The sequence below is a fragment of the Sabethes cyaneus genome, chromosome 3 (genome assembly GCF_943734655.1).
Source record: "Sabethes cyaneus chromosome 3, idSabCyanKW18_F2, whole genome shotgun sequence".
NCBI lineage: Eukaryota > Metazoa > Arthropoda > Insecta > Diptera > Culicidae > Sabethes > Sabethes cyaneus.
Window position 1 is genome coordinate 128,985,954 of NC_071355.1, and position 12,003 is coordinate 128,997,956.

The 12,003-nt window shown below is 40.5% G+C and overlaps 1 protein-coding gene across 1 annotated transcript in view; it reads right to left on the bottom strand.

Annotated features, from left to right (window-relative positions):
• Window positions 1–3,022: 3,022 nt before the first annotated feature.
• LOC128741049 (transmembrane protein 208) overlaps window positions 3,023–12,003 on the bottom strand; it is a 124,474-nt gene continuing 115,493 nt past the window's right edge. The window contains exon 4 of the mRNA XM_053836627.1: window positions 3,023–3,281. Coding sequence (XP_053692602.1) covers window positions 3,062–3,281 — 220 coding nt within the window. The 3' untranslated portion in view covers window positions 3,023–3,061. The remainder of the gene's footprint in view (window positions 3,282–12,003) is intronic.

Here is a 12,003-nt window from a genome sequence, read left to right on the forward strand (position 1 = left end):
GAAACTATGCCCATAGACCACTACTTCATCTTCACAGATAGCCTCAGTGCCATTGAGGCTCTGCGATCGATGAAGCTGGTAAAGCACTCCCCGTATTTCCTGGGGAAAATACGGGAGCTATTGAGTGCTTTAACTGATAAAAATTTTAAGGTTACCTTAGCCTGGGTCCCTTCTCATTGCTCCATACCGGGTAATGAGAAGGCTGATTCTTTAGCTAAGGTGGGTGCGATTGATGGCATGATTTACGATAGACCAATTGCTTATAACGAATTTTATAGTACGTTGCGTCAGAGTTCGCTCACTAGTTGGCAAACATCATGGAATATTGATGAGTTGGGACGATGGCTACATTCCATCATTCCTATAAGGTATCGACGAAAGCATGGTTCAAGGGATTGAATGTGAGTAGAGATTTCATTCGCGTGATGTCTAGACTTATGTCCAATCACTACACGTTAAACACGCATCTCTTTCGTATTGGGCTTGCAGATAGTAACCACTGTGTTTGTGGCGATGGCTTCCATGACATCGAGCATGTTGTCTGGTCGTGCTCCGAATTCTGTGATGCTAGGTCTAAGCTAACTGATTCCCTTCGGGCCCGAGGAAGACAACCTAACGTCCCTGTACGAGATATTCTGGGTAGCCGAGATCTCCAGTATATGAGCCTCATATACGAGTTCATGAAAAATGCAGACATAACTATTTAAAAAGCTCTGTTTAATTCTCAGATCACTCGTCCCACACTCCACTGTAAAAATATCACGTACTGGTGAGAGCAGACATGGTCCGAAGACAGTAAGACGCTATCCAGCACCAAAGAACACCAATATGACTGCTATAGGATACCACACACTGCCAATGTATCTGCACTATCGCCACTGATACAAATACAATGAAACCCTTAATCCACCTTTCCTAGCCCCCCTCTATATTAAGAAAACTGTAAATACCTACTAACCCCAGTAAATCGGGCGTATCGATCATACCTCCTAACATAGATGTAAGCAGTGCTCCTCGTGTACTATTTTTATAAAAGCCTTTCGGCTCCGCTAAGCTACCGCAAACGAGCCAAATAAAATAAATGATATATAAAAAAAAAAATAGCTCACCTACCATAAATACGGTACAACAAGATATTATTATTATATTGTTTGTTGTTCTCACTTTACGCTATTTTACGCTACATTTATACCAATATAGTGTAAAATTTTTTCTTTAATATTCGAGGTTTTTTCGCAAAAACTAGCCTCACGTAGTTCTACGCCAACTACGCGGTCATGTCTGGAACATAATCTTTCTGATTTGATTTTTACTATTATGTATGATCAAAGCTGTGTGATAACGTCGAATGTGACCCAATTTTATTGTAATTGTAACAGTCGAATAAAGATAAAAGAAGAGGAAACTTCCGCTTGTCGAGCTTTTGAGTACACAAATTTTATGAATATTACGCTAATGATAATAACGATCATTAAAGCAAGCAGAAGATGACTGGTAGGGGGATTGTCGTTAAACTACATAAATGCAATAACATTTCAGATCCAATTGGTACGAGTTGACAATAGTTTTATACTTTAACAGCTCATCATGACGTGATCGGAATTAGTTACACCTGTGATCGGAATTAGATTCATCCCTTATAATTGATGATCGGAATTAGGTGCACTGATGCATCATAGTTTGATGCTTTTTTTTAACTTTCGGTAAATAATTTAGGCATTTTAGTATTTTTCCATGAAACATAATTGAAAATACTTGCTAAAGACACATATGTACCGTGTAAAGAAATATCAAATCTATATTTGTCAGCGGGGACTCAAAGATGAATCATGCCCTAGGTGATCGGAATTAGGTGCTTTTACGGTAGTCGCTTTTTGAAGATCATTGAGATGAAAGGGACAACAGTAACAAAAACCATAGAGGCTTTGGAATCTATTTTTATCGAACAAACATATCCAGAGACAATCCGGAGCGATAACGGCCCGCCATTTTCAAGTGAGGAGTTCTTCAATTATAGTATTCGAAGGAATATCCGGCTGGTTCGTACTATTCCTTACTGGTCGCAAATGAACGTTGGTTGAGAGGCAAAACCAGGGGGTTTTGAGAGCACCCCGAATTGCCAAAGGTCAGTAAAAGATCTTTTACCATCTTTAAGAACAGAGCCCTATTGGAATCGTGACGATGATGTACGTGACAACGACGCAATTAAAAAGGCCAAAGGAAAGATCTATGCCGGTAAGCGTAGACGTTCCAAAATATCCGATATTTTTGAGGGTGATATAGTGATGTTAAGGAATTACGAAACAGAAAATTGGAGCCCAAGGCTCGAAAAGCTTAAGGTTGTTAGAAAGAAAGGTAATGATACAGTTGTTATGAATGAGGAAGGAGTAAGATACCGATGCTCCGTATCCCATTTAAGAAAGGCCGTCGATAATGAAGACTCCGAAGAAGAAAAACAGCAGCAATCAGAGATAGATCGCAACGATAAAAAAGAGGAAATGATGCATTACTCTGCAACGGAAGAAGAAACAACATCCAAGCGCCTGAAAAGAGTACGGAAATTGCCAGCCAGATTCCATTAGTAAGTATTTCTATTCTATTTATTTTACATTTTGTTTTTCTTTTCTTTTTTTCCAGAGTAGAAAAGGGATTGTAGAGTTACGATCTGTTCATCATGCCCCAGTATACCTTATCATGACAATCGATCGGAAACAAAGAAAAAAGAGTAACCGACGACGAACGAACAAGCTGGCGCGGGCAGTTCGTGTAATGTGTTCGAGACGGCACCGAGATTATTATAGTTTGAACCATTGTAACGGACGGTCAAATAAAGCGAAGTGCGATTCGAATATAAAAGTGCTTATTTAATACCTAGTAACGGAAAAGGTGAACATTTCCCTCCATTCCCAGTCCCTACCAGATTCTACACCCACTGGAAAAAATGTAGTGGTGCAACTAAAAAACCTTGTCGCTATTATTCTCAATTTTTTCACTTTTATCACAAAATGCTCATAACTATTTATCGCAATCTATGCAATAAAGTAATATATTTAGTGGATAGCTATCTAGTACGTTTACTTTTTTTATCAGCTTGTCTTTGTTTTTTTTCATTTACGGTTAGTTCTTGTTCATGCTTCTGTTGTAGCCAAGGTTTCAGTATGCAGGTCCATAGTAACCAGAATGCGCGCAATGGTGCCAAGAGTAGTAACAGCCAGAAGTAGTCAGATATCAGTGATAACAGTTGTGTTCCAGCAGTAAGTATTATAGCATCCTTCATGTGTCTGAAATATAAACAAATATTTTACAAATATTGTACATCAACCTGCATTTCAGTACAAAACCGCTTTCGATTATATAGCGAATTAGCACAGAGAACAGATTAACAGGCTCGAAGAAAGTACAGATTAGCAGGTAATTGATGAGAAGTTTGTAAAAAGTTTTTAGATAATCAACGAGTAATTCTACGATAGAGCACCCCTCGAGCTGTAAGTGGCAAACTAAAACTTGATGTCGCTGCCGTCGCTACTAGTTAACTCCAGTACAAAATATTGGTAAAGGTGCATGCATATTTTTTTATGCGTTTGGCAAACTATCTATTTTACACACAAAAAATCGATTACTTCCTTCGAGCCTGTTAATCTGTTCTCTGTGGTACGACGCTGATCAAATAAGCCGGTCGTCATATGTTAGAATCTTATCTGGGAGTGGCTGTTAGAGTCAATGAGATCGTAGCACAAGCCCCGCAATTAACAATTATTCGAAATCTGTCGAATAAAAACAGAAGGTCAAGTTTCGAAAACGGAATGTAGCACCTAGGCATTGCTTTACTTATGAGCAGTTTAGTTCCGACTGATCATTTCGGAACTGGTTTCTGCGATATAATGAATGGTCTAATTATTAAGCTATATCTTGTATTCTAAACTACCACCTCTGATCCTGTAGGAACCAGTTTCTAAATGACAATTCAAATTATTTTGAAACGTCAGAAGATGACCCGTTGAACCTATCCAACAACTTTGATATCCATATTGCTAGATTTCATATTAAAGCTTGAATGCTCATCCTTGGCCCCACAGGAATCCACTCAAGAGTGACCAAACCACTTCATTTTTTTATACGAAAGAAGTCCTCTCTATAAATTTCAAAAGCGTCAATACCCAAATGATATTTTTTGCGAATTGCAATACAACTAGTTCTCTATGCATACCAGATATTCCTGCGGAAATTTGAGTTCCGGAATTCTGGGACTGTATTTGGTTAATGGCCAAGTAGTATGGCGGATCAAAACTTCCGTTTCCGTTTCCGTTTGCAGCACGAGGTGGGGCAGTTAGAGCCCAGTCTGTCCAGGGCTGAGAGAAGGTGATTGTGGTAATGATTAAAGAGTCCTTGCGAACAACGCTAGCGCCTTAATGCTTTGGTGATGATTAATTAATGAGGAGGAAGAAGAATGACAGAACTTGACTCTTTCCATACCCGCTATAATTGTATAAGCAATAACAATGAATGTACTTATCTTGAAATTCTCCTTCCTTTTGTTTATCCGCTTCTCTGCGTGTGTCAGTCTTGTTCTGCCCATGTAACCTTGATAACTCTTGGCCTGTGTTGACTTCACGTCGTCCTCTCCAACGTCTTCAACCTATGGCTGATCCCTCGTTGCCCCCACGGGCCACGGCAACGTTAGGCTCGCCGTGAGGAGCAAAGACCGAAATCAGACAACGAAAAAGAGAAGAAAAAGATTTCGGGTTTTTTTTCATGTGTGGGCTCATTTCTGCGACTAGTATAGTTAATCTATTGTAATATCGCCCGGGTGTTTGCTGTATGACCTGCAGCACTGCATTTGTTTTTGCTACATTCGCTATTGAGTGAACGATATGCTTATTAAATTTTATGCGTGCTTGTGTGTATTGAGGTTTACCCTTCCTTCAAAGCTTGATCTACTTTACCCACTTATTCCTCGTTGCCAGTACTATCCCATATTATAGTCGTCCCTGGCGAGGACTTATTCGTATCTCTGACCAATACACTTAAGCTATAGGAGGGACATTTGCACTGGCAAGAGGCTTCAGAGGGTAAATATAGAATTCAGCATGAAGGAAGGGTAAATGGAGGGGCCTGAGAATAAACCCATGTTAAAGTCACTTGACATCGCTTGATTCTACTAAGATTCGAACCCACGACCACTCGCTTGTCAAAGCAAACTCGGTAACCTTGCTGCTACGGAGCCCCCCAATTTTCGGGTTAGTAATATCACGAGGATTCAATGTCTGCCCATCTCCTATGCTACTACCAACTAACTACTCGCTAGGAGGGACGCTACTCATCTCCATGTCCCATGTCACCACGGTCGGCAATCCACCGCTGTTCAACCACCTATGCTCCTTAAAAGCCACAGCCGCTTCTTTACCTGCCATCTTTGCAGTATTGTAGCTGTTGGCGTTATTTTTCGAATATTTTGTGCGGAATATTCAAGAGCAATATTATCGCTCAGAACTATCGAAAACTACTTGAACTTCCGAAAAATAGAGCAGATGCGATATAATGGGGACTGGTACTCGCTCGTATTATTTCCGGTGGCAGTAATTGCTTATTTGTAGCGGTAGTCAACCGATTTGTCGGTATGCTCTTCAGACAGTGGTCAAATTGAAACAATTCTGTAACTAAGAAATTATGAAAGGATGAGGTGGATCATGCAGAACTTCACTGGGAGCAGCCACGTTGCCAGGGGAGGTCCTGGGGCCTTCGACCCTCGAAAACGGATGGAGTATGATACGCTCGGCCGTCAACGAGACCGGTCAATGAGGCAACCACGGTGCAAGGAGTGGAAACATCGAGTGCACGAAATGATTGGTTTGACGGGGAATGCCAACAAGCGATAGAATTGTAGGAAAAAAGAGCTTGAGAAAACTATCTAATCATATCCACGAGAGAGAATTTGGCCAAGAATCGACGAGCGCGGAATGAGTTGACCATGATCTTAAGGAGGAAAAAGCGCCAGAAGGAGAGCAGAGATCGTGAGGAGCTGGAACAACTATTCTGGGCTAATGACGCGCGCACGTTTTACGAAGAGATGAACCAAACTCGTAAGGGCTACACACCTAAACCTGACATGTGTAGGGACGAGGGAGGGGATCTAATCACAAACGAGTACGAGATGTTCGATAAGTGGAAGCACTATTTCGATGAGCACCTCAACGGCGACATAGCAATAGGAGACGCAACGGAAGGTAACCTCGGAGTGCCTACAAACGACAACAGCGTGCCGGCTCCCGATCTCGAAGAGCCGGCGAGAAATTCGTCAGCTGAAGAATAGGATTATCGGTCCGATTAGCGCTTTGTACATCGTCAGCTTTGTGCGGCGTATGCTCCTTGATCAAAGCGTCTTGCGGAGAGAAAAGTAGGCTCGTTGCAAGAGTGCCAGAAGCTATGCAGTTTTCAAAAACCCTGTAAAACATTCGTCTCACCAGCAAACTAATTAGCATAAATCATATTGTACGCAAACTTATGAAAACCATTAGAAAGTTACTTATGTTACATGAACACTTAGTTAAACTACTTAATTAGTTAATTCGAAAGAATATTCTGTAACATAAGCATTAAATATATTTCTTAAACAAAAAGTTTTCTGCATACCAACTTGGCCTCCCTCCAGAGGCGAGTGAACCTCTTAAGTTTAAAACTTCTCTAATAAAAAAATGACGAACGAAAATCCTGGCTACGTCACTGACTGGGAGATATGTATATATGCCGTGTAAAGTCATAAGAGCAAACTGTCACTGAAGCAAGATATTAACGAAGTTGATAACCCTCTGTGAGGATGGTATTGAATCGAAAAAATCCTCATACCATGGCCATATCCCTTTAAGCCCGAGCCCACACAATTGTGTAGGTGAGACATGAGTACTTTCCCTTTCCTTTCTAAACGTCGTACTTTTACATATATGGCACCAATCTCTTGTGTAAACATCGTAACTCGTAGAAAAAATAGAAAATAGCTGAAAAGAAGTTTTCTGTTGTACTTGGATTAATTATTGTCTAGTCTTCAAAATCTTGTGAAAACAGCAAAAAGTTTTATCTGTCGTATTTTCTTATTGGATCCGTTCTTCGAAATTACTTGGATAAAAAATTATTGGTAATAAGTATTTCTAATTGATGTAATTAAAAATTTAGGGAAAAAAAACTTTTACAACAACACAATTGTGTAGGTTCGGCCTTATTGTACACCTAGTTTTACCTTTACGTTCCCGCCGGGACTTCAATAATTAGTGTACTTGCCGTTCCACTTTTGGCTCTATCGTTACTATTTTTGGTTCGATTTTTATACAACTTGTCTTCAAAGAACCACCTTGGATTGACCTTCAATGAAAACATATATTAGCAAATTTTGGATCCATTTTCCCGGAGATATTCCAGATCGCAATGGGATTATTTTTTCACGTCATAAGTAACAGATGAAATAAAACGAAATCTGCTGCTGCCATCTCATTTTGGGTCAGTAAGAATGAATACATTATACTGTAGAGCAATCGTTCATGCTCCACACTACGGAACTTCCGTTTAGAGTACTACCGGAACCTAAAACTGGTCATTTATAAATTGTAAAATAATAAAGAAGTGCGGCAAATGATGTATTCAACTACGGGATTTTCTAAGACAAATTCTTGGATCAACATTTGAATGTTTTCAAGCCGACCTGGACGTTCCGGTATATCTATTGTATTAAGGTTAGTAAAAACTTAACTTGTAAAAAGTTGCATGTATTTCCATAGCTAGGTAACGACCGTTCAGAAGCTAAAGTCTATGAGCCTCGAAGCGATGATCTCGCTCTAAACTAAACGGGGTCAACCCTATTCAATTCTGTGGACTTCTTTACACAAAATAATTAGGTTTTTATGTTTTGTTTTTTCAAAGCCTGGCTTGATATAGTCCAAAAAGGGTAAAAAATGTTAAAAATAGGGGAAAATGAGCAAAATGGGGCACTTCCCGATGACAAACAGGAAAGCGGTGGGCACCATGCGATTCTCCGGAAAATTTTACTTAAGATCGCCAAAATTTTATCAGCCTGCAGGCCATATCTTAATTGCGTCCGTTTTTTCGGCACGGCCGAACCCACACAATTGTGTAGGTTGCTGAATTTAGCAAACATTTATTGCAATGTGCAGAATACACTGGTTTTAATATCTCGAGAGATAAAAAAAATTTATATTGATCCAAAAACCAAAAATAACGTAACTAAAACCCTTCGTGCTTAAAGGGATATATTATGTACTATGACCATATTTTAGGAAGTGGGAATGATGGTATATTGAGGACAGTCCTTCGCTATCGCTTGAATCAGCCAGAGAATCGAATCGCCAGAGAATGTTTTTACTTGAAGAGCTATACTCTAAAAAGATTTAGTTAGAAGTGGAATTCCAGTTGAAGTCTGCCAGGTTTGGGCAATGGACAGAACAAAATGCATATCGAGGCTATAAAGCTTTTCGAGAGATCCACTGAGTCCAACCGCACCGACAGCAGCAAGAATGGAGAGGAGCAGGCCAGCGTTGAGCTGCCACCGGCCGACTTGATGGATTCTCCGACAGTAGCTCAACACCATTAGGAGGATCTTTGGGAGATAAACAGCGTCATTCATGATAATTTTATATCGTTAGTTGAATACCGTTAACGCGATTAGTCACAAGACATGCAAATCACTGTAATAAAGCCGACACGAATGCACTAACGAGTGTAAAGTGTCGTAAATAAAAAACAACAATAACAACAACTGTAAGGAGGGAAATGAGAAAATAACAATAATAATTATAATTAATTACATCCAAAACAGTACAATAGAGGTGACAGTAACAAAAATGATAGCAATATTGAAGATGATTATAATTGTAACACCAGTAGCATAATAATAATAATAATAATGAAGTGGTGCGCAACCCTGGTTGTCGTGCGCAGACAGAGAAGGTGGAACGCTCGCCGTGTGGTTTCCGGCTACCTAATCATGCAGTTCGGCGCCGGTTTTTCGGAGGGCGTGGCTGCGGGGTCTGAGCACACCGGGAGAGAGTTATTTTCTCTGCTGGCTTAGCACAGAGAGAGACTCAATCGGTCTGTTTACACAATCTGCAGTTATTTCTGCAGTCATGAGTTGGCACAATGGCATGTTTCAAATGAGATGACCAATATCTGATCATTGCTTTATATATTTTGATCATTTGGGTATCTCCTTTAACGCTGCAACATTTCGCAATCCGAGATTTTCCGACTGGCAACTCTTTAAGGAGGAACTGGCGACGAAATTTCAAGGATTCTAACCGACGATTGAGTCATCGATCGACTTGGATGTGGCTGTAGATGATGTCACAACATCTTTTATTGCTGAAGCTTTTGAAGTAGCCTGCCCGTTAAAAACTATAAAAACTACTAGAGGAACACCATGGCGGAACTCTCATCTCGCGGAACTAAAGAAACGATGCAGGAGAGCCTGGAATAGACGTCGTAGGAATGGCGTGGAGCCTTTCAAGCAGGCCCGGAAAGCCTATGCAAAGGCTCTACGATCTTCAGCACGCACGAACTGGCACAGGTTCTGCAGCAACATTTCCAGTTTCGGCGAGGCAAGTAGACTTAATACAATACAGCAGTCGTGCGCTAATTGCACGTCCTCTAATCGCACCGTCTTTTAATTGCACGTCCGCTAACTGCACGATCGTGCAATTAAAAAGCAGTTATCTGTCAAACTACACGTGGTTTCCCAGGTGGTTGCTATAAACAAAAATGCAGCGTTGCCGAATGCAAACTCTCTATCTCTGCATTACATAGATACATTACAAACAAATTCATGCAAATTTGGCTAAACTTTGACAAATTGAACACATTTTCATTAAGCTTTTAGTTCGTTTGTAAAAATTTAAATGTTTTTCCCAAAATTTAGCGTACGTGTGAATGCATGTGAAGAGTTCTTTACAGTGATAACGCATCACGTTTTACAATAAATATTGGCAACCATCGTGCAATTAAACAACGAAGTTCGCTAATCGCATCGCCTCTTTCGTGCAATTAGCGAACGAGTGCTGTACTGGCAAAATCGTAAGATTATCAGGTTAATAACATTCGAAGTTCGAACGGCGAATGCTGTTCGAATGACAATGAAATCCTGGAATGTCTGTTTTATAGTCACTTTCCAGGCTGTGTGAAAGCTGAAGTTCGAAACGATCCAGAAATCATTTTAGGTGGCTTAGACTCATGGGCTTTTGCTCAAAGACTTGTCACAACTGAAGCGATTGAGTGGGCCGTGAACAGCTTCTCGCCATACAAATCTCCTGGAAGCTGAAACAGATGGAATATACCCTATTCTACTGCAGAAAGGATTCAAGTGCTTCAAACACATTCTGAGAAGGATGTTTGTGTGTAGTATTGCTATTGGGTACATCCCAACTCAATGGCGTGAAATAGCCATTAAGTTTATTCCTAAAGGTGGACGCGCGATATACGAACAAGTCTAACGTCTTTCTTGCTTAAATCACTTGAGCGGATTGTTGATCACCACATCCGCGAAACAAGTTTAGTAGAAGTTCCTCTTCATTCAGCGCAACGTGCTTATCAAAGTGGCAAGTCTACAACCACTTTATTACATGATGTGGTGGATAAAATTTAGGTTGCTTTTTCACAAAAGGAATCTTGCTTAGGAACTTTTTTGGATATTGAAGGCGCGTTTGATAACGTATCTTTCGCTTCCATTTGGAGGCTGCTCGTTATCATAATGTGCCTTCAATAATCATAAAGTGGATAGAACAAATGCTTAGTAACCGATTGCTTTTTTCGTCCTTACGGCACGCAAGCATTTGGAAGCAAAGTGTTTGTGGATGTCCACAAGGTGGCGTTCTCTCGCCTCTTTTATGGAACCTTATGGCGGATGGCCTACTGAGGGAACTCAATGGTCTAGGCTATCCGTCATACGGTTTTGCGGATGACTATCTCATCCTAGTAGTTTTTTCCGTGTTGGGTATTTTTATCACTACGACCATTTGTTTGATCTATTGTGATATATCCCCCATTTTATTATAGCTATGTTGTCAAGATGACGTACCACTATCAGAAGTGATCGTCATTGTTTGACTAATAGCATTTGTCCAGCCCGGTGATGCACTTCGGATGAAGTGCACTACTGCGCTGGGAGTTGTTCTCCAAATATCAGAGGGTTCTAACCGCCCTCTTTCGAAGAACCTTAATCTTTTATTGAGAATTGCCGGACATCGGCATAACAGGTGTTCCGAGTCTTCTTTTTCTATGCCACAGAAGCGACATATATCATCTTGAAGTTTTCCCATTAGCTTCAGATGATATCGGCTCGGACAATGTCCTGTTATAAGACCAGTATAAATGCTAAGATCTTTCTTCGAAAGCTCCAGGATTTTGCGAGTCATAGAAACGTTTGGAGAGATAAACCGTTTCGACTGCCTAGCATTGAAAGTGTTTGTTTCCACTTTCGTACATTCCCATGATTTAAGCTCCATTTTTAAAGCAGAAGCAGATAATCCACAGAAGGGCTCAGGTCCTACAAATTGATGAGATGATCCGAGTCTTGCAAGCGCATCAGCTCTTTCATTTCCATCGATTCCACAGTGACCTGGGACCCAGTACAGGATGACTAGGTTACGACAAGACAATTTTTGGAGTGATTGAATGCATTCCCAGACAAGTTTTGATGTGCATTTCGTCCCAAAAGAAGTCGGGTGGCGGAGTCCTCATAGCTTTGTCGTCTAATTTCAATTCTGAAATTATAACGACAACAAAATTTAAAGAACTCGAGCATGTCTGGGTAAAATCACATTTAGCAGGAGAAACACATGTATTCGCCTCGGTGTATTTTCCTCCAGACCAAGCTCATAAAACAACTTACGAAGCATTTTTCCAAATTGCCGAACACATTCTATCACAACTGCCTCCCGAGGTTAAAGTTCACATTTATGGAGACTTCAATCAACGCCATGCTGACTTCATTCCAGACTCTGAAAATGA